The sequence below is a fragment of the Achroia grisella genome, unplaced genomic scaffold (assembly GCF_030625045.1).
Source record: "Achroia grisella isolate CSIRO2021 unplaced genomic scaffold, CSIRO_AGI_Agris_v1 utg487, whole genome shotgun sequence".
NCBI lineage: Eukaryota > Metazoa > Arthropoda > Insecta > Lepidoptera > Pyralidae > Achroia > Achroia grisella.
In genome coordinates this window covers 5,605,317-5,633,091 of record NW_026712891.1, presented here as the reverse complement: position 1 = coordinate 5,633,091, position 27,775 = coordinate 5,605,317, and the positions used below count along the sequence as shown (strand labels likewise).

General features: G+C 34.3%; 2 protein-coding genes across 4 annotated transcripts; both read left to right on the top strand.

Annotated features, from left to right (window-relative positions):
- The first annotated feature begins 14,542 nt into the window (after positions 1-14,542).
- LOC131846048 (arginine kinase) lies at positions 14,543-18,441 on the top strand. 3 transcript variants are annotated; one of them, XM_059195266.1, is made up of 3 exons: positions 14,543-14,653; positions 16,675-16,853; positions 17,146-18,441. In XM_059195266.1, the coding sequence occupies exons 2-3, from the start codon at positions 16,688-16,690 to the stop codon at positions 18,045-18,047; spliced, it is 1,068 nt and encodes a 355-aa protein (XP_059051249.1). In that variant the 5' UTR covers positions 14,543-14,653; positions 16,675-16,687; the 3' UTR covers positions 18,048-18,441. The 3 variants fall into 3 exon arrangements, with proteins under 3 accessions (XP_059051249.1, XP_059051248.1, XP_059051247.1); XM_059195265.1 differs by lacking the exon at positions 14,543-14,653 and adding an exon at positions 14,668-14,737; XM_059195264.1 differs by lacking the exon at positions 14,543-14,653 and adding an exon at positions 16,079-16,166.
- A 1,818-nt stretch (positions 18,442-20,259) lies between these two features.
- On the top strand, positions 20,260-21,651 carry LOC131846049 (chromatin accessibility complex 16kD protein). Its single transcript, XM_059195267.1, has 2 exons — positions 20,260-20,555; positions 21,093-21,651. Exons 1-2 carry the CDS (start codon positions 20,430-20,432, stop codon positions 21,363-21,365), a joined length of 399 nt encoding a protein of 132 aa, XP_059051250.1. The 5' UTR covers positions 20,260-20,429; the 3' UTR covers positions 21,366-21,651.
- Positions 21,652-27,775: the final 6,124 nt, after the last annotated feature.

Genomic DNA, 27,775 nt, shown 5'->3' with positions numbered 1-27,775 from the left:
GTGTTTTCTATGTATAAAATGTATTTACAAAAAAATTAATGTTTTTATATGGTCAGTAGGTACCCATAACATAAGCTCTACTCAACTTGAGACAACTGTCTGAATTATCATGAGATATTAGTGTTATTGTTTGCTCCAACTGATTACATTTGTTCATCATTTATCAATCTGTAATAACCTTTAAGAGTCATCTTGAGACTACCAAATAAGAAAAGAATTTTTAATTAAAACTGATTAATTGAGAAATTAGTGCGTTCATACAAACTATTTTATAGATTAGTATAGATTCATCAAAAGCGGAATAAATACATCAGTACTGAGAGGAACTCATCACCCCTCCGATCAATCCCCCATCCAGCTCAAAAGGGGATCGAAATTACGACGGCCTGAGCCCCTAGCAGTGCCCTCATACTAAAGTCGTATTCGTCAGGCGGGAGTTGGCCTTCAGCCGCTCCATAAGTCGTATATCATACGTAGTCTATCGTCAGGTGAAACTGTAAAGGCCAGCTTCGGCCAACAGCATTAGAGTAATCCGAAATAAACTCATCAGTTATTTATCCGTTCAATGCATGATGTGTACATTTCTGTTCTAGCTATCTGTCGATTAAAACGGACAGAGAGAATACGCGATCTATGTCATGTCCGCGACACCGACATAATCTGAATTAATTCACAATTACTCAGATAAGATATTAATTTTCCACTGCTTCGATCACCAAGCCGTGCGATAAATCTAGTACGAATGATTCAAAAGACATATTCAATAAAAAAAAGAAATGTTCAAATCCAGGTTTGTTCTTATAAGTGCTTAAACTTAATTAATTAATTGCTAATTTACACGTATGTAGATACGGAAAATAGGTTGAAGGGAAAATGATTAGCAGTAACTGTGGTAGTAATATGGATTAATAACCCCATTGTTAGCAATGTACCATGTCAGGGTGATCTCCATGCAGCTCCCCCTGGAAACCACGGTGGTAAATTAACATTGCCAATTGGCTAAGTTACTTGACTTTTTGCCCGTTTTATCATCTTCCACTGGTAACCCGGCAGCGTATAGCGATAGCGCTGGCGGGTGCATAATTCCATTATCATTCATAAAAAAAGGTTATTTTGATCGTATTATAAAAAAAATGTTAGAGGTGGCCAACTCAGGGGTATGAAATATAGATAGTAGCCGATTCTCAGACCTACTGAATATGCATAACAATTTCATAGAAATCGGTCAACCCGTTTCGGAGGAGTATGGTAACTAACATTAGAACTAACGAGGACTTATAAGATTAGTTTTAAAAAAAGTTCAATGAAAGAGGTTTCACCACTGGCCTACACGGATATCATAAATAACGGATTATTTGCCGACTATAAATAGAATTAACAGTCGATCGATAACACCATACAAGCCACACCCATAAATTATGTGACATAGATCTTAGTCTTGCATTTTCACTTCAATAAAAAAGATACGTCAATCTAATCTTCTAATCTTCTTTTGTGACGTGGATATCATGTTTTCGCGCGAGAAAAGAAGCTGTAGGGACTTAGGTGAATTATAAACGATCATATATCAATTCAAAAGTCAAGTTGAGTTGAAAAAAACAATTGAAATTAAATAGTTGCATGTTGCAAAAATTAACATAAATTTTGAAATTTTAATAGATAGATCACGATCATGTGATCCATAGATTACACCGCGCAAAAGCTGTATGTAATTGTCACACATGTTTTTTTTCATATTTCCACTGTATTTCTTTACTTGGTTCTAACTATGTATATAAGCTGGCGCAGCACCAGTGGTTGCGTCTCTTGTTGGTTGTTGTCTAAGGTTTTGTTCAAGAGTAAGTAATAAATGTAATTTAATTTTAAAAATATTAAGTTCTATGAATATTTCACTGGTTTTCAACTTTTTAAAATACCCTTTACGGCTAACCTGTCTTTGAATATAAGAATGACTCATTCGTTTCATTACTAAAAATATTCGACTAAATGAATTTCGCTCTCAACTGAACATGGTTCGAAAGTAATTGCAGTGTATGCAGTTCGTCGACCCCAGACCGCGAATGGCGCGAGTGACTCACTAAAGCTCCTATTACGGCAGACAGCTGCCGATACCGCGCCGCGACCTTATCGTGATGGAATACAGAAACAATGTGCTGTAGAACGAGTAATTAACAACACGTTTACGAAATGGAAAGAAGAAATAAAGAACTAAAATAAAAAAAACTAAACTATGTTTATTTGATAATACACACATTAAAACTAACAAGAAAGTAATTCGACAATTTTAACGACTAATATCATCAAATTGGTTATATATAGTTATAGGTTGTCGTGTGGGTGTCAAATTATATTTGACTGTCTCTTAGGTGATGGGAATACGGATAATAAACAAGATTAATCTTTAGACACAACCCGATATATCTAGCTTCTTGGCAGGAATCGAAATGTCAACTTGCAACCAACTTTTCCGCTCGTAGTTCTATTGCACAGGCTACAGAGCCTGCTAGTGCAACTTTAGAGACACGTTCTAATATAGAACTCATTGTAGTTCTAGACAGACCAAGATCTTTTAGAAGATTGTAGAGAGATTTCGCTGGTTACTTCTCGCTCTCATTTCGGCCTTAACTAAATTAACCTTAAAATGATAAAAGTTCTTTTTTTTTTTCAAACACCGCATAGTCAACACTTCCGAACTATATTCAAGCTCAATTCATTGCCTTATTCGTATCTTATATTAGTTCCTCGTTTAGAGGCGAAACACGTGTCGTAATATAGGTGTAGACTCATTAACAGTCGGAAATTGATCACTAATAAGAAAGCCGCAACGCTTCTTTTAGTGGTGGTTAGACCTCGCATTGAATATCAGAATCTGTGGTCCTACCAAAATTAATTCATCTTCTAAAATTTGAAAAGTACAATCTAGTTGATGTCATCAAGCACATTCGGTTTGGTAAACATGCTCGGAAATATCGAAATTGAACGTATAGCTGTATGAACTTGTTTTGCCAAATGTCTTGGCGACCTTCCCGTTTTCAAACGTTTAAGAAAAAAAATCTATGCGATGAGGGAATAAAAATACAATGTGTTTCCACTTCTTTCCAAATTCGGGATATCGTCAGGAATATATGAGAAAGATTTTTATTCTATCTGCACCTTGTCTAATATCTGAATATCTAGTTTTCGACTCTCCTCTGACTGTCTCAAATCTAAGCTGCGGCCCGTGGTTGTAGGTGTCACATGTCTGGGCTTACCGTCAGGGTTGTCTAACTTTTTGCCTTGTTTGAGGAGGAATTCAAAAAATCTCATACGGGTATTTTTCTGCTTTTACACCACCATATTTTGACTTGTCGACAAGGACAGTATTATGCTGTACTTACATATATGGTTATAATTCTTTTTTTTGTATACCACGACGGTGGCAAACGAACAAACGGGCCATCTCATGGTAAATGGCTACCGTGTATGTATATATTTAGTATATAGTAATATTAAGTAATAAAACAATGTACAAACTAATAATATTTAATTTATATTTTTCGTAATTATATAAATCATGATGCTTACATTTAATAGTGATCTTGAATTATATTAGTAATACAAAATTTTGGCTACACTTAAAAATATTATCTAAAATTTCCGTAGCTGAAAGTCTCGAACAAAACTCTAGGAGGCTGGTGATATCATCGTACTTAAGACCGAATATATGGTAATTTCTACGAGGATCTTCGTATAGCTGGCAACCTTACCTGCCGCCCACAAACCCCTGCGCCGACGCCGACGGACGTGGCAACGTCCTTAGTTAATTTATGCGGAATACTGTTGTTTCGTTATGCAACTCGCATAGAATGGTAGATGAATGGCGAGATAGTTTAGCCCTGTGAGAGACGTAACACAAGAGGTATTCTTCTAACAATACTTCCCACTTTCCCTAATTAAGATATCTAGAGTGTATTAGTGTTGTTTGTGAGAGATATAAATGGAAAAACAAGGTGACTCATTTGATGGTAATTATTAACCGTCACCTATCATGTGATTCCCGTGATGCCACTCATGCATTCCCATTACTAAAGATTAAGTCCACTTTTAACCTGTATTTTCACTGCCTTATTAATGACTGCCCTTAAACTAAAACACTTCTAACAAAACAAACTGCTTTGCGGCTGGAATAGATGAAACAGAGCTGCATGTATTTTAACATTGGTGTATATCCTACAAATTCAAATTTAAATTCAAAATATCTTTATCCAAGTAGGTCTATCGACTCTTATGATAATGTCAAATCTATCGTCAGTTCGGAGTGGTAAAGAGTCAAGAAGAACTGACAAGATACTCTGCTCTTTTCATACAAACTTGTACATGTTTAAAAATACAGATTTATTTTTAAATTCAATTAGGTAGAATAGCGTTACCGCCAGCATATGCTATTGCAATTTTGTAAAAAGTAAGTGTCTAAGGGACTGTTAGTAATAAGAGAAAAACTAAGACTGTTTTCTCGAGATACTACAGCATGGGGTTTTTCAAGAAGCATATGTTAAGATTTTTTAACGCGCACGTGATAGCCCTGATATTTCAGGCGTCCATAGGTAAGTCTGAGTCCATAGGTAAGTCAGTACAAGTACATGCTTAATAATGTTGTGCTTAGTTACCGAGTCTGCACCTATGTACAAAGATTATCAAATATAAGATTAGATATCTCCATTGCTCTCAGTTCCACTTTATTTTACGATTATTTCTTATCAGAGCGATATATAAGTTAATCATAGACAGAAGTAAAAGGTTTAATTTACCAATTCAACTTTGGTGTTTGGTATCAATAAAAGAATTTATTGTATACCCTGAAAACTAAGGTCATTGACCTTAAGTCACATATCACACCCATATTTCGTTTCCTTTCAGTTTCATTCACAAATACAGAAATGTAGTTCATTCATAAATAACATAGTTTCATTCATAAACTAAAACAAATAATAATAGGTGATTATAAACTAGTGTAAACATACAATAAACGTAACGACCTGTCATTTGTGTAACTGTCCTACAATAACTGATAATGACTTACGATTATGCTTTTTCATAAAAATACACACGGTTACGTTAAAGATAAAGAAGTAACTAATAGTAAAACATTATTATTGTTATATCTATTAACATAATTGATGTTTAAATAGAATGATGGAAGATCGTGGGAAGTGGCGAGAAATCCACCGACAAGAACGAGGAAATATATATTTTTTTATTCAAAATACATAAAATTTCTAAACTAAAAGTAGCCTAAATTACTCCTTATAACATTAGCCAATTTCGGGGGAAAATTCCATCAAACAGGCCAGCCTTTTCAGAGATTAACAAATATAAACAGGCAGACAACAAGTATATGTAAGTACCGTATAAGTAAGATCCTTAGCGGCTGAAATTGGTGATACTGAGGTTACCACATAGTCGACATTTTTACAAGGTCTATCAAGGCAAAATTAACATATTGTATTCATTTGTTCTTTTTTGTTTCAGTACCAATCAGTGAAGATCCCATTATAATTCTGAGGAACTGCTACCAAATAATTTACCGCTGGCTATGCTGACACGTCGTGTAATAAAAGTTTTTATTCTACCATCTTAAATAAATTATGTTAAACATTTAATTTTAACAAGTGGCTAATAAGTTATCGTGCAATATAAATTACAGTATAAGTACACTGTAATTACTCTACTTTATTAATGAGAGTTAATCTGGAGTATTAACAACAATAATATAAATAACACATTGGTTATTTTTATACTAATTTACGTATGCAAAACCGCGATACTAGCAGTACGCTAGTATCTACTGTGCAAAGATATTAAATATTTTTACATGTCACTAATAAATCATTGTTATGAACGGATTTTAATCAAAGGCAGGTAACTTTATTATATCCGGAAAGAACTCTTTACGAACTTGTTAAATATTATGCCATTTAATTATTTATTTCACAATGTACTACTGCTACACTATCACAAAATAATGTCAACCAATAAAATATGATCCATGATAATAATTTTCTTACATAAATAACAATAATATATTTTATTTACAAACTAGTTGTTCCCTCGACTCCGTCCGCGTGGAATTTAACTTTATATTTCTAAAATAAAAGCTAATAGTAGCCTAAGTTACTCCTTATTACATCAGCTAAGTGCCGAAAAAAGTCCAGCCATTTCTGTGATTAGCCGGAACAAAGAGACAGACACACAAAAATTGTAAAAAATCTTATTTTGATGTATGTACCATATTTATATTCATATGCATGTAGTAAAAAACGGTTATTTCAATATTACAAACAGACACTCCAGTTTTTTTTATAAGTGTAGATGTTTATATCATGCGAGGAATCGAATCTGCTACCATCGGAAGTAAAGCGGTGTGTTAAACCGCTAGGCGACCGAGTCCGTCAAACTTGATTATTTTTTTATGTTGCATTGAATAATTATGATATAACAACTTATAAAACAATAGTAAATTCACACCATAGGTATAGCTACGTGAAAGAAAGGCTGTGGAAGAGAAGCGGATATTAAAAGTTATCCATATGATGATTGTTTGTATCGGTCTGGGTGTTTTCTATGTATATTATGCATGTACAAACCAATATAGTATTATTTATATCCGTAGTCTAGTACCCATAACAAGCTCTGCTTACCGTAGGACTAAATAGCGCTGTGTTAATTGTAAAAAAAAAATACAAAATTAAAACCAGTCATCCAGTACCCAACATAATGGCTGGATGTTGGAGAAACAGGCGCGGCCGGATGTTGCTCGTGTTATGCGAGCGGATCCCCTCTGCAGTTAATCTGCTTATAACTGGATGAATCTGGTTTGTAGACACGTGATGGACTGACGATCTTTATGAACCATAACTTCAATTTGGTTTAGCCTTTTTTTTTAAATCAACGAAGCACCAGAAGTGAATTTATAACAGCAACCTAATCCAATATATATTATTTTTCTACATATGTAACTAGTGACCCGGCCTCGCACGAATGCATTACAAATCTTTTAATTTCTCAGCTTGTTCTATACTACAACATGCATGTACAACGTTAATATTTTTAAAACCTTACTCTTAAATCACTGTATTTATTGCTGAAAATTGTATTAAAATTTGAAAGGTCTAACCGATCCGACAAACAGACAGACAGACAGATCCAAATCATGTGGTTTCCGACCACATGATTTTATACTATGTAAAGATGAATAAACTTGACTTATTAGATGAGAATGCATAAATTTAGGTCAGTGAATCGTAAGAAATTTACAAAGAATAATTCAGAATATATATGTTTTTTTATATAGATGATAACGAAATGTCGTGGGCACCAGTAGAGGAAGATAAGGTGAGCTTAAGATCAGGTCAGTTAGCCCATCACAAAATCACCAGGAATTTATCACGATAATTTCCAGGGGGAACTGCGTGGTGGTCAATCTTCCATGGTACGTTGCCAGCTATAGGATTATTAGTGCACATTACTAACAATCCCTTTCCCCCTTTTTACATGTTGCATATTGTACATTTATAGTTACATTAATCATAAGCCAGTGCCATTAAACTGAACATTCTTATCAAATAATGATAAGGACAGGACAGACAAACGGCTATCGCAGATTATTTGTAAAAATGATAATAATTATCTGACTAACCGTCAGTTTAAGTCCTTTCTCGAAATTTCCACGATGTACCCATTTATTTTGAAGCATACGAGAAAATGGTTGCGGCTTTGTTTCTTCATCACACTGCTACTTCAAACTATCTTGCTTATCAAGATCTCCAGTTGGCGGTGAGTAATTTCTTATCGGTTATCTGTATATTAGTTTTTCATATATATATACCAATATATCGAACCGACGGCAATCATGTTGCGCTTTTGTTAACAAAAGGATTTATTAGAATGTTACTAGTATTATAAACGTGAACATTTGTGAGTATGGATAGATGGATGGACGTTTGTTACTCTTTAAAGCAAAAACTACTGAACGGATTTTAATGAAACTTTACAGTACTATAGCTTATACATCAGAATAACATACAGACTATAAATTTCACGCGGGTGAAACCGCGGGCATAACTAGTTGTATATAATATGTTATTATCAATCCATACGACGATATTGACGGCCTTGATAGTCTAGCGATTTAGCACACCGCTTTACTTCTGATGGTCGCCGGTTCGATTCCTCGCAGGGTTCAAAGGTTATTATTCATGAATATGATTGTTTGTATTGGTCTGGGTGTTTTCTATGTATATTTCATTTAAAAAAAAAGTTTGTAATGTATTTTAATCAGTTGTCTAGTACCCATAACACAAGTTCACAAGCTCTGCTTACTTGGGACTAGATGGCGCTGTGTTAATTATCCAGGGTTCTTATTGTTGTTATACCACTAGCCAAGGAAGGCAGAAACGCTACTCCATATTTATCCATTACTAAATATATCTACAATATCTATGATCTTGTACATTGCATGTAGTACACTTGAACGTTATGTGACTGAAATCACGAATACACAATAAAGTGTGAATTGACGTACATACCTAGATTAGTAACTGCTTGCAGAAACCATATGTACTAGTATATATATATACCTATATGTAGGTACTATTTGATATTTTCCGTTTATGACTCTGTTTACAAAAGCGCATGATTATATAAATTATTACACAACGATGATTAGGTGATAGGTAAGTACGAATGTATCTTATTATTTATATTATAAATGCAAAAGTTCGTTAGTATGATGTTTGTTACTATTTTGATAAAACTTTACAGTAATATAGCTTATACGTCAGAATAACATAGGTATAGGCTATAATTCTGTAATTCTGCGGGCACAGCTAGTACTGTCTGCTTTTATTATGATTTATATTGATGTAATTTATATTTGTATTCTTAATATATATATGTGATAGTATAAATATTATTTTATCACATTTTATGCCTTGATTTTTTTTGTGATTATATTTGCACCGCCAACAATTATTCTCAGCACTAGCTATGGTTGACTGGTAGAAAACGCCGCATGGTGATCAGCCCGCCAAATGTACTGTTACTTTTTGTACTGTATGCATTTAAGTTATATAAATAAATAAATATATGTGAAATAACAAGCAGTATTTGAGGATATATTGAGGAATTGAACCCGCGATCATTGGAAATAAGACGGTGGCTAAACCGCTTGACCACCGAGGCCGTCAAGGTATACTATAACATGGCACCAGTGTAAAATATGAAGAGAGAAGTTGGATCTGTTCAGTAAAGCCAACTTATATCGCCAGGAATTAGACATAATCTTTTTCCAACGACCTGATGGTCTACATTGGATGCATTGGTGCCACTAGTTCCTTACCGACATTCCACTGTTCCTTAATATGGAATAACTTTAGTCTGAACAAACTGATTACACCATGTCTTCAGCACATATTTCAATACTATTCCATCATCATCAACAACAAAAAACCTATCAAATAGTTTCGTGAAATAAAACAAATATGTCGTTATTTATGGTGCGCTCCAGTTTTATCATCTGAGCAAGCAAGCACACGGATGCATTGACAAAACCATAAACAAATAGATAAAAACACTATGTATAAAGAATATTATAACACAATAAATATTCCATGAAATTATTTTCTTTACAATTGCAATATCCATTTTTTTTAAATCTAATAGATACATTACGTAACTAAACAGTAACAACTGTTTGTTAAAACCCAAAAGCCAGTGATCCAGAACAGCCATGAGGCAGGCCAAGGTTCCTGACCAGCTTTGATCTGACATTGGGCGGCCCCGACGAAAATAGGCCAAGGCCACGGGGAGACCGTCTGGGAACACTTTACGCCCCAATAACACTCTACGCGTGTACATGCAAAGGAGGAACAATTTTTTATTTTTAAATGACCTTTTTTTACGTAAATGGAATTGCAGACAAACTGACGGCCCTGATTGATAGTGCCGTGGTTGTCAGTGCCACTAACTCATCTTCTAATTATGTATAGGAGTATCAGGGATATCACGTTATCATATGATACTAAGACCTCATGCGTTACCATTTTGGTAAACTAAGGCTTCCGTACCCTCTAGTTTGAGGTATGATAGTGAATATCATACCTCAAACTCCAACCGAAATAGCCTACAAAGCAAGCTCTTTGGCAGCTGAAATAGCTCGCAGAGACTTGTACAAAAACTACCTTACACCAATTAGTGGTGAACATATGATTTTCCTTAACGATACTAATATTATGAAGAATAAAAAATTGCTTCTTTCTATGTTTATAATTTATAATCTCAGAAAATGTACTACTCAATCTTAAAAATTCATTCGGCTGTCAACGAGTAATAGTAATAATATCTTAGGACAAATCACAGAACGCCGTGTCACAAGATAAGCAGAGCTTGTGTTAATGGCAACTAGACAATTGATATAAATACATACCATATATTTTTTGAAAATACATAGAAAACATCAAGACCACTACAAACAATAATACTCATGAATACATATGTCTGTGTCGTGCGAGGAATCGAACACGCGACCATCGGAAGGCGGTGTGCTAAACCCCTAGACCATCAACGTCATCAATAGCTGTATTGTACACGGGCAGCGACGTTAGACAAAGATAGTTATTACAAAAAAATAGTAATCCTAACCAGTCGCATATGGCATTTACAGCAACATTTCTCTTTCTCTCTCTGTAACTCTGACCTGGCTTCATTATCATCTTATCATCTTATCATTCTCTATTGGTTCCTCACCAGCATATACCGTTGGCGTCCATTCGTCCATTAAAAGAATACCATTCAACATTTCAAATAATAACAACGTATCGAATACGTCAAAATCGTGACGCCTGACGGCCCGGGCGAAGCATTCGATTTATTTTCATGCGCTCTTCAGCAGCGCGCTGCCAAGGTCTAGTAGCGCTGTCATTGCCAAGGTCTTCTAGAAACTTCCCACGTTTCATGGAAGGTCGCATGTTAGACAATAGTGCGTTATCATCATTTTTTATATCAACGGTACCTAATTATTTTTTGGAGATTGCCAACACCGGTGGCTAGTCCAATAGATTAATAAAAGAAATTTTCTTTTGCCTTAATACTAAAATAATATTTGTGCATACATATTTCAGAACTAAAAGACTAAATAAAAAAAATTATACATGACTAATCCAAATCATTCATTGTATTAATAAATTAATAAAATAAATTTTGTGCTACACATAAGAACTCAGAAATCAGAGACCGCATAAATGTATTTTTTTTATTTTTCATGTAAATTCCCATATTTCAATGCCTGAACAACTAACACCAATTTGCTAAGCAATCGTTTACAGTGAAGTAATGTTTTATTCAACACTACCGACTCGTCCTGGCTTCGCACGGATGTATTACAAATTTTAGAATTCTTTCTATACTATAACACCTATGTGTTGTTACATATATTGTTCCTCTTGAATCACTCTATCTATAGCTGAAAATCGTAGTAAAATCCAATGCGTAACTGACATAAAAGAAGAGACAGCGGCGGCGCGGGGACTTTGTTTCATACTCTGTAAAAATATTCCTTAATAGAACTGAATGTATGAAGTAGGTAAGATGGATAAGAATAGAATATCTTTTAACACTTGTTTTTTCCTGTCTACATACTGGGAAGTTACTGGTACTTACAATATTCTGAATATGTTGGAACATAATTATGTATATCATATTATACTAACGGAATTATTAAGGAAATTGGATCTATTCATATTGATTTCCGTTACACTTGTGATGTTTATTTTTATTTTACCAAAGACAATTTACACAGCGCCAGCTAGTCCCATGCTGGGATGTCAATAGTGTATGGGTGGAGCCGCTCTCTACGTCTTGTTGTACGTTGATGGAACGGTGCTGGAGGAATGAGGTTGTGCAGTTCTTGAGCACATTCGCGAAAATGGAGCCTATAGTGATACCACTCTTGCAATGCTATTCATGAACCTCTTCTTCTGTAATTTCACTGACTTTAATCTCACCCAAGCGACAGCTTACAAAACAAGATGCTTGGCGGCTGAAATAGGTGACACTGAGATAATCACGCAAAGGCCTTTTCACAAAGTCTACCTGCTGTTACCACTCAATAACCTTCTACTTTTAAAATCGGTTAAAATAAAAAAATGTTTACACAGCGAACAGCTGATCAGTTCAAGTAGGTACTGAAAATATACAAAAACAGCTGAGCGATCTAAGTCGTAACACCTACAAACAGCTTACGTAACTCCATTAAAGGGTTGTTTTTATGGTTTCAAAGTAACCGAGTCACGAGTGCGCTCCGCTCGCTACCCCACCTACAATTGTAGGTCAAGGACATTCTACAAGGGCACGGTCACAGACTGTTATATAACGACAGCCCGTTGAAATTAAACATCTGATTTTTGGGGAAAGGGAATTGTTAGTAATGTGGACTGATGACACCATTGCTCTTGTCAGGTTGACTTCCACGCGGTTCCCCCTGGAAAACATCGTACTAAATTCCTGGTGAATTTACCACCATGGAGTAACTGACCTGACCTCATGCTTATCCTATTCTCCACTGGTGCCCCGCCAGAGTAAATCGTTAGCGCAGGCGGGTCCATGCATTATAAAACATCCGAATTTGGCTATAAATTAATTAACGAGTGCTGCTTGTAGGGACCGGTGAGCTCTAATCATTACGACTGATTTAATTCTATTTAGTTACTTAACCAGATGACTGTGTATTTAATATTTTGACTCTAATCAATTAGTGCTAGTTGGTTAATATTCACACATTTTAATTAAAAATGTAAAGTTACAATAATTATTTAAAAGAGCCACACGGAATTTCTTGCTCGTTCTTTTTGTAATAGGACATCTTTCAGAATAAGCGGTAGATAAAAAAATAAATATGACTATTCGATAGTACTTAAACTTAAGTTTATTTGTATAAATAATTTTCTATTCTGTTCTATTATTTGAATATAAATAATATTATCTAAGTAATAAAAGTAATATTACTTTTATCGTAGATAAGGTAATCAGAGGCATTGTCAAATGCAGCCATTGTGGTGAACACTTGTCCCCGCTTGGGTATATTTGAAGCCAACATAACATGGGACTGGCTTACCGCCGTCTCTCAGATTAAATTAGTTTGTTATCGGTGTTTCCATCACCTTCGACTCAGATGTACAATTTGATACAGTAGGTATATTCTGTTTTTATGTCGGCACGATTCGAACACATGACTTTTAAATTCAAGATAATAAGCACTAAGCCATAACCTCTCAATATAAATAATATTCATTCATATAACTTGATACCTTAAAAAAATTTTTTTTGTTTGTCGTTACTTAACCATATCATAATACAAAAACAATCAATAAGAATGAACTACCAATTTCACTATTAATGCTCCTATCAAACAAATATACAACTTTAAAAGTTTACAATTTTATTTGCCGCCAATTATCTAAATCGTACGAAATCATAAAATATCTAATGAATGAATAGTTTATAAAGCACAAACTTATATTTTATAGGAAAATTTAAAATATATTATGTAACCGAAAGTGAAAAATAACGAACTTGACATTGGCATCGTAGTGATATGGCTCATGTTAAAGCCGTCTTGGAGACCATCCAGGCACGAAAAAGAATCGGCAACAATCTAATTTTAAATTTTACCACATACACGTTGATAACTCTAGGGATTCTAAGTAGGGACATCAATAAAAAAAACATAATCAATCGATTACGTAATTAAAGTGTATTAATTTAACTGTCAAATCAATAATAAATCAATAAAAAAATCTTAGGCAAACCTTTGATTGCCTAAGATTTTTAATAAATATTCTTAATTCGCTAGAAGCAGATAAAATGTTTTTATTTTATTATTGTTACGTATTTACTTATCTGTGATTATTCATTTTTACATTTTTACTTTCATAAATACAAATAAAATGCTACACATAACAAAGCCCTGCACTAAGCTCAAGGCTTGTGTCGCAAGAATCAGATGTCTTTATGTATAGAAACTTTAAGTTATTACGAGCTACAATTCAACTAATAACAAATAATATATAAAGAAGAATAATAAAAAAAGGAAAAATACGTATAACAGAATAAAGTATCACTATGTTAGATTATTCTTTACAATAATTTAAAACAATTTTAAAGATTTTTTTTTATGATGAAAAGAATTATTTAGAATAGATAATCTTTGGTTATTTACTTTCTCGTTAAAAGTGTCAATTACTAATTAATCATGTAATTAATCTCAAATACTACGTGTATACCTACATAGTTATCAACTGTGTTGTTTTTTGTATACCGAAACCATTAATTTAATGTAATAAATACTACTTTTTCAACTGTAAACATTTTGTTGTACAAACAGTCCTTGATCTTAATGTAAAGTAGCAATAGATACTCTAGATCAAAATCACAATTGATACTGACGATTGGCGGAGATTTGGTTATGCCAACCAGCATCAGCAAGGCCGTTGGACAGAGGAATATTGAGGAAGGGCTGGCGGCGGTGCGGGCGGGGACGACGCAGGCTTAACGCTTTGCGCGCTCCCGCTGCGACCATTCTGCACCTCGCAGTCGACTCTAACGGTTGTTCAAGTGACAGGTAAGCGGTGGTTAATACCAATCTCAAAGTACCGACTAATAGATCCGCCGCCATCGCGCTTTGTCATCGTCTCTTATTCATCATGTTAAGTATTAACTGTGTGATAATTTAGAGTATTTCAAAATGTGTAAAGATAACGTCAAGTGTATTAAAAAATATTGGTGCAACAAGATCCGATTATTTTAATTGGCGCCTGTGAAGGTAACCGGTAGATTTTGTTGAGGGAAGTTTCCCTCCGAAAAGTTTTGAAGCAGTTCCCGAAGGGCGGGAAGCGTAAAGCCGCGTGCGTGCTGCGTGTCGCGCATCGATCGAGCCACCCCTCGCCCTCACCACTCCCGGCTGAGATACATTCATTTAGACAAAATATCATTCCATCATTGCATTTAGATTCTCCATTTCTTTTATTTATTTGCTGTAGATTTCGTGATTTAGTGCATGTTTTAGCGGTTAGTTTTATATATCATATTTGTGAAAATGGGTGGCTGTGCAACGAAAGAAAACAAGGAAAATAAACCGGCTGATGATGCCGACGGGTGCGTACTTGAGTCCGACCGGCATTTCACTATAGTGCTCGGTTCAATGCAATTTTGAAACCTTTTATTTTAAGCGATTACATGTTTTATCATCTCATATTTTTCCTCTTAATTCGCGTCAATTGACAAATAATATATTTAGGTGTAAACCAATAATCGTGTAATGAATATCTACTTAAAGTATTACTTTACCCTACCCACCTCAATAAGAATGTGAAAGCAATTATATTTGTACTTGTGTTATTTTCTATACTTAAATTATATTTTAAATTTGTTTTTCATATATTGCAAGCAGAGAACAGTAAATTCAATGTGTAATATTTAAAAGACAGATTGGATATGTGACTAATATGTACATATACATATTAGCACCACACCCACAGTTGGATAAATTTATCCTATATTGAATGATATCATTAAGCATTAATTCCAAGATCAAGTAAAAATTTTCTTATTATTAAGATTTCGTTTAGGGTGATCGAGAATCCATTTCCATTATATTTTTAATTATTTGTCGCATAAATATCTAATCGTAATCAACATAATTCGTGGAACGATAAGTAGATATCGTAATCTGATGCTTAATTGTTAAAGTACACCAATGAATGCATATAGGTAACCAGAAACTGACGATAACACATTCATTCTACTCAAGTGGGAGGTACACGGCTGCGCGCCACGAAGCAGCACTGGTGCGCAGTGAGTTGACACATCCGTTAGACTTGCGCGTGTCGGTCAAGGCGACCTCTAGCTAAATTACGTAATTCCACCAGAAAATCAAGTGAATTCTTGGGTGTGTTCGAAAAATAATTCCCAAGTCCAATAGTCCGCGTAACACCTCCCTTACCTATAGTCGTTACATCCTATCCGCAATCATACAGTGGCTTTAGTTAATTCATTGCAATGAATTATAAACTTAAAGTAACAATTCCAGTGGTGGTTTGCGGTGGCGCCGTTCTTGCCTATTACCTCATCAGGAGGTTTGTAATTTTTTGTAATAGAAGTGCATACTGAAAGTTATTTAAATGACCGATGACCCTTAATGTAGGTACATTTATTATTGATATACCTACTTCTTTAAAATCTTGCACGTATTTAATGTAATCTTATATGCGTAATACTTTTCTAAATATAATTCGTTATTATTATGGAAGAGTTGAAAGTTTTTGGTTAATATACAAGTTTTTCATTGTGGCCACTCGATTCAAGAGACAATGAGTACGTCACTATTTTTTTTAAATTAAAAAAATCCGTTGACTAGTTTGACATAAACAAATAATTTTATCGCACTTATTTTCTAGTTTAATTTCGTGTCAAATAATTTACATTTCGGTTCGACGTTGAAGTTAAAATATTTATATCCAATATGTGTACAAGAGCAACATGTGCAGCTCTAAAAGCGTTAGAATCGTCCTTTATTCCTTTTTATTACCACAATAATAACTGCAAGGAGCAATACCGGTAGTGACGTGATTCTTTTTTTTACAGAAAAGCCGCAGCAATGGTGGACGCCGCGACAATCGAGAAATTGGAAGCTGGCTTTAGCAAACTCCAGGCTTCCGACTCCAAGTCACTGCTGAAGAAGTACCTCTCCAAGGAGGTTTTCGAGGCCCTCAAGAACAAGAAGACCTCCTTTGGCTCAACCCTGTTGGATGTTATCCAGTCAGGTGGGTTCACTCAACCGACTAGATTTAAAATAATTATTAAGTACTTGTGAATTTATTTATTAAAATCTTATGTCAGATTATATTAAATATAATAATATATATGAGACACATAACTAAATACATAATTATTTTTTATAGTGAAATAATATTACCCATAAAATGATAGTGCTATAATAATTGTGATAAAGATCTGTTATGCAATGGATTACATAAATTGGCAATTAGTGCTGTAGATGTAAAATATTTACACAATATTAACATTTTAATATAATTGTTTTAATTTATTTTCCAGGTGTTGAGAACTTGGACTCTGGTGTTGGAATCTATGCCCCTGATGCCGAGTCATATGTTGTGTTTGCTGACCTCTTCGACCCCATCATTGAGGACTACCACAATGGATTCAAGAAAACCGACCAGCACCCCGCTAAGAACTGGGGTGATGTTGAGACCCTCGGCAACCTGGACCCGGCCGGTGAATTCGTTGTCTCAACCCGTGTGCGCTGTGGACGCTCCCTGGAAGGCTATCCTTTCAACCCATGTCTAACTGAGGCCCAGTACAAAGAGATGGAAGAGAAAGTCTCCTCCACACTCTCTGGCCTCGATGGTGAACTCAAGGGCACATTCTTCCCCCTCACTGGCATGTCAAAGGAAACTCAGCAACAGCTGATCGATGACCACTTCTTGTTCAAGGAGGGTGACCGTTTCCTCCAGGCTGCCAATGCCTGCCGATTCTGGCCCACCGGCCGTGGTATCTACCACAATGAAAACAAGACCTTCCTGGTCTGGTGCAACGAAGAGGACCACCTTCGTCTTATCTCCATGCAAATGGGTGGTGACTTGAAGCAAGTCTACAAGAGGTTGGTGACAGCCGTCAACGACATTGAGAAGAGGATCCCATTCTCACACAATGACCGTCTCGGTTTCCTCACTTTCTGCCCCACCAACTTGGGCACAACTGTGCGCGCGTCGGTACACATCAAGCTGCCCAAGCTGGCGGCGGACAAGGCCAAGCTGGAGGAGGTCGCGTCCAAGTACCACTTGCAGGTGCGCGGCACCCGCGGCGAGCACACCGAGGCTGAGGGCGGCGTCTACGACATCTCCAACAAGAGGCGCATGGGTCTGACTGAGTACGAGGCCGTCAAGGAGATGTACGACGGCATCGCTGAACTGATCAAAATTGAGAAGTCGCTGTAAGATGTTATTCGATCTCGCGCTATCAGTATTTTTTGTATTATTTATCATTTTCATGTAAGTATTGGACTCGGCGGGTCGGCGAGACTAGTCAGTGACGCCCCGCGAGGGCGTCCGGGCACGCGGGCGGCCCAACATAACTGTTTTTCGTAAAAGTATTTTCTATAAGGAAATGGAAAATAAAGACACCTAGCGTTAAGACCAGAACTGATTATTATTTCAAACCCATCTCTAAAATAATTGCTTTATCGCTTAAAATGTACATGTTGCAAATACATTATCTATTGCTATCTAGAAATATCATCGGTGACGGAGGTAATTGTCACCTTCATCAACTTAAAAAGTAAATATTTAGAATAAACGTGTTAAATATTATACAGTAATAGTTAAAAAACTTTTTATGTACTTTTATTTGGGCTTAGCACAAAATACTACCTTTTCTCACTTACCTTTTTTCAGATAATCTGTAAAATAGATTTTTGTTTCAGGAAGTTGTATAGTTCGTTGTAATTCTATAATAGCGGCATCTAGTGATGTGAGGATTACAATCTAAATTATTTTTATTTTTTTTTACAATATACAGATAATTATTTATCAGTCTCGATTATTTCAAACTTCAAATCTCAAAATTATTTTTTACTTTTCAAATAATTTAGAATGCTCTTAATAACGTTAGTATCGATAGAATTATAGGTACTACCACAGATAACATAATATGGTACTACCTACTTTTAAAACAAATTAAATTAAGATAAGTACGATAGCCTACATTCTGCAGTAAATAGATACCTACTAATGTACACGAATAATGAAGACTAGACGACTCATTTTTATAATATTTGTAATTGTACTTGAAGCTAGATAACAGATTTTTTTCTCTATTATATTAGCATTACTAGTAATACCTATATTTGCCGTGGCAGGATAAAATAAAGGATGAGAATGAAATCACGGGTTTTAATAGAAGTATATGAAGCTAAAACCTTGTGGTGCATCAGAGGAGGATGATAGGGTGAGGTTAAAGTAGTGTCAGTCAACCCTCGTGGCGAATTCGCTAAGAATTTAGTACCAGTAACCAAGGGTCGCCTATTGGTCGACCACACAGACTAACAAGGAGTGAAGTCACTGCAAAAAGTGGATCACCAGTCTCCGTCCCAAAACCAAAGATTTATAATATATTTTCACTAATTAGTTATGAGGCGTAGAGGAAAGTGGGTTTTCTTATAATGCAATAATTACTTAATAATAACAGAAACATAAAGTTATCAAAACTTCAAAATTACCGGGCTAAACATCACAGATAACATACTATTCTAAAACCTTCACCTTTACCAACATAAAGAAAAAATAGTGAAGTATATTATTTTAGTTAATGGTATTTACATAATAAATAAGTACTAAATAATTTCAATTTAGATTATATCTTTTTTTTTCTATTTATTTCAATGTTACATAAACTATTTCGTGTTATCGATATTTGAAATAAGCTTATTTATTCCTACATACTAATTTTGTAATTGTAATAGTTTAAATAGTCGGACAGTGCATAATCCTACTTTTTAAAATCATTATTACAGCTGAAGCCCAATAAAGTAAAGAAATACTAATCTATGGTTTAGTAATACCAGATACGACAAATTCCTCTTAATTTGGGTCAATTTATTGGGTGAAGAAAATTGAAGTACTGTAAAAGTTATGGGGCTGTCTTAAGGAATAAATACTTATTTACTTAATACATAATAAATACTTATTGAGCAATTTTATAATACTTAATAAAATATGTCAATTGTCCAAAGCTAATATAAAAAAATTTCAAACAGTAGTATCTTATAAAAGAAATGCATACAGAGCTCCTGTATGCATCTCTTTTATAAGTAGTTCTCTAAACTAAAACAAAAAAAAGTCCCGTGATTATTGAATCACCTTGGTCATTATGAATCCAATTGTTTACAAACCCACAGATCATAAACAATTAAGAACTTATAAAATAAGCGGCCTATAAAAGTAGCATCGAGATTATAAAAGAACTGCTTATAAATATTATTCTTATTTTTCTTCATAATCCGAATTTTGGGAGATTATTGGAAAAAAAATTGGGGACTGCCAAACCATCATCTAGCAACACTTTTTCTAATTAGTCTATGGTTTTTTGAAGTTTGTTCTATGTTGTCTATGAAGAACTTGCCAAAGCCTATTAGATTAAAAAAAAATCTATAAAAATACCTATGTTGCTATTGCCGGCGGTCTTTTTGTTGTTTTATCTAACAAATGTATTAATATAATTTATACTTTAATACTATATAATATAAATCAAAATATAGTCTATTAATCAATCATTCATAAATAATTTTCAAATACTCTAAACTAAACAAGTTTTATATCAAGATGACCATGCCGAAAGCTGAAAGGGATTTACATCTGCCTTTATCAAGAGTAAAGACTATTATGAAAAGTTCTCCAGACGTGGAAGCAGTAGGTCCAGAACCGCTGTATTTAGTGACTAAAGTTACAGTTAGTATATTCAAGTTTTATAACCTATTATCAAAACAATAACATTGTTTTGTTTTCGTATCTAAAAAACTCGCGAACTTACTTGGACCGTGGTTTGTTTTAATTAATGATAATAGAACAAACAGACGCAAACCAGTGGAGGGTGATAAAATGAGCATGAGGTCAGGACAGTTAGCCTATCGCGACAAAATCTTCAGGAATTTGTCATAATAGTTGCCTCACATGGTACATTGCTAGTGATGGGGGTGTATAGTCCATATTACTAACACTCCTCTCTCATCAAGTGGTCCAAGTAGGGGTACTTGAATCGACAGCAACTTTATTTTATACTATATAATATAGTTAATCTGTTGAAAGTTGGTTATAGTAGGTCAGATCATTTCTTATATTAAAATAAAATGTAACATACAGTCTTAATTATATTAATTACACTTATGCAATTAATTAATTTCTTTCCCACAAACTGAACTGAAACTACTATTGAAATTCTGCTCCGATATTAAATCTCATTAAAAAGACTCAATTATTTTTTTTCAGGAATTATTTGTCACAGATCTAGCCAAAAGGGCGCACCAAAAAACAAAAGGAAATTTACTAGAGTACAAACACATAGCCGAAATTGTTCAAGATGATGACACCTTAGACTTTCTCCGTGAGATTATGCCAAAAAAAATTACAGTGCGGCAGTTCAAGGAAATCATGGCAAGGAAAGCCGCTAAAAATAACCGCTCCGACGATGAGTCCAGCGAAGAAGAATCAAGTGAAGAAGACAGTACAGAGGAAAGCAGCAGTGATAATAATGCAGACTGAAAAATATAATTGTAATTTTAGTTTTATATAAATAGGCATAAGGTGTAACCAAATTATCTGCTATAATGTCTCTGATCAGCGGACAGTTGACTGGTAGAGAATGCCATCAGACATTACGTCTGCCATGTGTATAATTTTGTGTGTAAAAGAATAAATAAATAATAAATCAAAATTGAGAACCAATCAATGCCATCTAGTCCCAAGCTATACTAGAGTAATGACATTTTTTGTAAATATAATCCACATGGCTGACAATCATACTCTTAGAGCATAGTGTTATTCATTCCTTGCTATTGAACATATAAGTTATTTATATTATGATAATGATAATAAATTTAAAGTCTTGGTCATTAAAATAAAAAAAAATAACTTCATTCCAAAAATATTCAATGTATGAAAATGGATTACTCTTACAGTACCTATCAAAGCATACATACACTAAGTAGTAACAGTGGTTTTTTGTTGGCTAATTTACAATAATATTATATATTTATTGTATATTTTTTTCTGTGAATAAATTAGACTCCTAATTCCATTATTATCATAATGTATCATGCAATATGCATAGTATTAACTATAGATAATATTCAATAGCAAATTTGCAGTAAAATTCTTCATATTAATAAATATTTTTCACAGAAAAAATTACAAACTTCAATTTTCAACAAGATTGTAATGTCTTAACATTCAATGCATAGTATTAACTGTATTGTTGTACATTACAAAGTAGAAGAAAATGCAGATAATTTAGTAACATCTTGTATAATTAAGTAGAATTAAGAACTGTATGTACAAAGAATCACATTTTTGTCACTTTAAAAAACATTTATTCATGTAAGATATTGTAGCGACATGCAACATTTTTTTTATGGTTATGATAATTTTAAATGTACCTTCACATAGTCTATCCATTCCTATAATAATAATTGGAATGCTATAATACATTTGTACTGTATAAAAAGGCATATGTAATTAATTGCAATATAAAACAAACTTTTTAGCGTACCATGAATTCACCAGGTCATTCAGCAATCTTATACATCTCATGGTAGACTAAAATTCAAGACTTGAGACATGGGTATAGATTTAAGTGTCTCAAATTCTGAATTCTTATATACATTAAAATACTTTTGTATCTACCACTTTGCAATTCCTGTCAGATATTTAAAGACTAGTCTTCAGCCAGTAAGTAATCCCTATATAAGTACCTTAATTATATTACTGTTACATAAAGTGTTACAATAATGTAATTTTGGCATAATGTAATAGAATATAATTTTTTTTTATTGCTAACGGTGTGGAAGATACATTAATTTGTAGATATGGTTAACTAATTTGGAATATGTAAATTCATGTTAATATTTAAACTAAATGGTTGGTCCATTTATTATATAAAATTCACATACTGCCAGTGTTACAATCAATTCTACTTGGTAGTAAATTTATAATCATACAATAACAAACTGTTAAGGGGTATTAAAGATAAGGCTATTTTCACGAATTTTTTTGACCGGTATACGTCATAAATATGGACATAAAAAGTGTTAGGCCTAAAAGATACACTATTTGATTACACAAGAATTTTTTTTTATATTTATTTTAATTAGTTTTTATACATAAAAATGAGGGAGAAGACTGGTCCAAAAAAAAAGATGAGTGTGCGCTGTGAAATATTAATGGATGACCTGAAAAAAAAAAAAAAAAAAAAAAAAATAATAGTTTTAGATTCAGTAAGTAAATGGCTATAGCGCATATCATACGATTTTTTTTTTTTAAAAAAATGACAAAATGGCAGCTATTTTTCGAAAAAGTACGAAAAATCACGTTTTTTTCGTCGTTCTTTGCCAAAAATAAATAGTTAAACTCAAAATTTCAAAAATCGTATGATATACGCTATAGCTATAGTCATCAAGAACATGTGGTTAAATTTGGTAAGGTTCGGTTGAATAGTTTCGGAGATTTTATCAACAAGCCGTCCAAAAACATCATTCCGAGAAAACACGTTTAAAGTTTTCTGTAACGAAAAATCGTGAAAAAATCTTACTTACGTCTAATCAGCGATGTCTGCACCATACATTATGCCTTCATCTTCTTCATAGTGCACATTTTCATCCAAAATAGCTAACTTCGTTTCGTTCTGGCTTCCTTAGAGACATCGGTGCTGCGGCGGTTTGCAACTGCGCGTTCTGTCACAGTCAGCAGCAAACTGTGCCGATCGGGCCGATTTTGACGCCCATTACTTCCAAGATTTTTAATACGGATGAAATTTCGTTAAAAATACAAGCAGCTGTTTGACAAGTATAACAATTTTTTTTTCCGCAAAAGATAATACACAGTTGTTGAAAGATTCGTTATTATTCTGCGTGTTGCCACCGAGGCATCTTTCAAGCAGTTCTTGTTTTGTGAAATCGTCGTAGATCGGTTTTAAAACTTCTCGCTGTCCATACTTTGTAAAAGAAATATCTTTATCACAAGTTTTACACTTTAAATCTCTTGCAACGTAGAGAAAACCAGGAAAAACTAAAATTATCCCGACGTTTGATCCATGTACGTCAAAACATCTTCATATTGTTATATTTATACGCAGATGCACTAGCATAACTTGTATTTGCCTTTCATGTAAGTGTAAAAAATTTTTTTTTCCAAACTGGACGTCTCCACTTAAAGTTTGATTAACACTTTTCTTGTCCATTTTTTAATCACGACACAGATACTACGATAATTTTTCAATACGACTAATATAGGGAGAAATTCTAATGGAACGTTATCTAAAGGCCGTACCGCTCCGAGCGGTCCGCATATTAGCGCGCTCAGGTAGCTACGTAAACATCGTCCAAAAGTACAGTTAGACTGCTCGGATCTTTATAAATTTTCAGTATGATACTTTTAAATATGTATACTTTCGAAAAATCCAAAAAAAAAAAATTCGATTTTTTCAAAATTCATTAAATTATATAACAGTTTTTATTTGTTAGCTGAGTAAAATTTTATAAATTACCTGCATAAGACAAGAATTGTTATTTTAATAACAATACTAGATATTCACACAGCGCCATCTAGTCCCAAGCTAAGCAGAGCTTGTGTTATGGGTACTAGATAACTGATAATTACTACTTGCTTTTTTAATACATATAGAAAACACACAGACTAAAATGTACATAATAACAAAAGTAAAATTCAAATCCAGCTAACAACCGTCGGTAGCTGGTATGGTAAATCGCTATACCACCAACTCCGTCACTGTATCGCTTATTAAATCATGATCATGTATAAATAAATCCAATAATACATGTGAAGTTATTAATCTAATGGTACTCATTAGAATAAAACAAAATGGTGATAATTAAAAAAAAACATTTTATGTTTATAGAATCTCTTTCAGTATGAAATCATGAATAAAATTGTTTCTTCATTGTTCAAATTACATTCATATTGTTATATTTATAATCAACCTAATTTTAATTCCTTTATGTATTGTGTAAAAAATATTTCCAAACTATGGTATTAAACGTGATCTACTGACTTTCTTTACATGATTTTTAATGCGACGTCTATGATAATAATAATAATATTTTGAATTTGAATAATACACAGCGCCATCTACTCTCAGCTGAGCCGAACTGAGCTTGTGTTATGGATACAAAACTTAAATACATTTTTTTCTACATGCAAAATTCGCACATTCAATACATTTTAAAAACCGCGCCATGATCTAATTGACAACGAGACGGTACCTGAGAATACGAGGGGAAAAGAGATCTCTGACGGCATCCTTCGCCACGAGCGTAACCATGGTGGGGCAGAGTGGGACCCTGGCTCTGACCTTTAAGATACCTAACTAAACCTGGGTGATATAGGGTGTAATTACTTTGTATAAAAATTTTAATCGGGGTTTTAGTTTGCTAGTTAAATAATATTTTAGACTGCTGTGTACGCCCATGTCCTTAACACCACCAACGATTGCACATTTCCACCGGCTTCCGCCAAGCGGGTCTCAGTGGTTCGGAAATTCAAGAGGCATATAATCGTTAGTTACTCTGCGCAATAAGGAACCCGCCCGCGCCGTCCTACTGATCTACTGACATGCTGATTATAATAGCTGGACAATTAAAACAAAAATGTCAAAACAACCGTCGCCAAAACAGAGCTAATACTAAACAAAAACAAGTATTATTTACTTAACCCTCAAAATCAGAGGACAACGTCTGACCTTATCGCTTAAGTGCGAAGACATAAGAATTACATTTACAAGGAATACCCGCCTTGTTTACGCGCCAGGTCAGCCAAATGCTAACATCCGATCAAATATTAAGCTTAATTAGTGTTTGTCCTACACATTGAGGTCAAGATTCATTTTAAAATTACTACAGCTACTGGCTTTAAATATATTTAATGTGTGAGTTCTGTTAATTGTGAATTGGCATATTTTTTTATATTGATGATAATGGAAGGGTCACCCGACTGCGTTAACGATTTACGTTGGTAGGGCACCAGTTAGCCTATTCTGGCAAATTCACCAGGAATTTATGATATTGGTTTCGAATTGGAAACACATGCTGGTCTTCCTGACGTACATTGCTAGCAAAGGAGTTATTAGTCTACTAACAATTGCCTTCTTAATTCGCATTAGTTAGATAGACAGACAACTACGATAGATGTCTATCTATCTATCTACTACTAATATATATATATACTAACTACATAGATATTGATAGCCTTCTGATGATCGCGGGTTCAATTCGTCGCACATTTGTTTGTATTCATGAGTATCATTGTTTGTATTGGTCTGGATGTCTTCTAAATATATTTAAATAGACGATAGTGGTATGTTGCACACCCCTACGCTAACGGTTTTCGCTGGTGGGGCACCAGTGGAGAATGATAAGATGAAATAAAGATGAAATGAGATAAAGTCAGGTCTGTTAGCCTATCTGGAGAAATTCGCCAGGAATTTACCTCGATGGTTTCCAGAGGGAACCGCGTTGAAGTTAACCTGATATTCAAGTTATAATACATAAAAAAACTAAATAAAAAAATATTATTATATCAACATTGTCTATGGAAACCCTCGTGACCCAACAAAGAAAAGTCGTCATGCACCAAGATCTTGTAATTGTACATTATGACATGCAATCATTAGAAACCTACCCAGTGTATCTAATTGTATATACACGATAATTTGTGTGAATAGTTGTATTTCTACAGCGTATTGTAGTATGTAGGTACCTACATTGTCTATGGCACAATAATTGGTATTACAACAGAAAGTGATTAAAACGATTTTTTATACCTTTATAATTTATTTCTTGCATTGACTTGCTGGACTCTGCCACGCGTTATCGTGTGATGCAATTAATAAAAAGTATTCAACTCGTATCTTTTTGTTTTTTTTTAATCCTAACTTGAACCAAATTTCACACTATCAATTAATAGAAGGTTTAGAAGAGACAAGTGGCCCTAGATGTGTACCAGGTCAGGTTGATCTCCACCCGGCGCCTCCTGGAATCCATATATAAGATCAATGATGCATTATTTATGTTATTGAAACGACACGGAAGCTAACAGCCCACTGATGGTAAGTGGTAAAGTAACTGTCGCTTATACACATGAACAGCGCTAGGGACATCACGTTATCATGTGACGAACGTTATGCCACTCATGCGTTGCCATTCTTGAGGACTAAGATGTCAGCCATGACTTATCCTGTAATTTCGCTGCCTAATCTCACCCAACCGAAACACAGCTCAGAAAGGACAGCCTAGCGGTTAAAATAGGTGAGACTGAGATACCTACGACTTAGACTTTACAAAGATTACTATACTATTTATATAGTATATATATACGTCTTAATCGCTCGTAGTCATTTACTTGTTTATTATCTAAAGGGTATAAATATAACACCGTCATTAAAATATTGACCCTGTTCAACCCTGTCGACTACAGTGACAAATGCTGTTGTCTGTCACGCTATTGTGACGCATATTTACTGTAATAAAAACAACGTCAAACGGAATTGTGGTTACAGTAATCGTGAAATAATTAAGTGTAGTCAATAATTTATGCAGCCACGCATGAACTCTCTGGCTTTAGCAACACGCCTGAAGTGTACGCTTCGTTGATTCGTTTACACATATTGTAGATAATAGAATAGTGCACCCACCTGCTATAATGATATACGTTGAAGAAAATGGAGGGCGATACGACGAGCATGGTAACCAGGAACTAACCACTATATTGACTATGACTCACTTATAGCAAGCCCTAGTTTCGTTGACAGACGTTTCCAATATTGGAGATGATGTAGAATGCGGAATATATGGAGTATATCCTAATTGCTATTGCATAAAAACAATATATGCATCATGCTAGTCATAATGCATATATTGCCCTTAGTGGGCGCTGTAAATTAA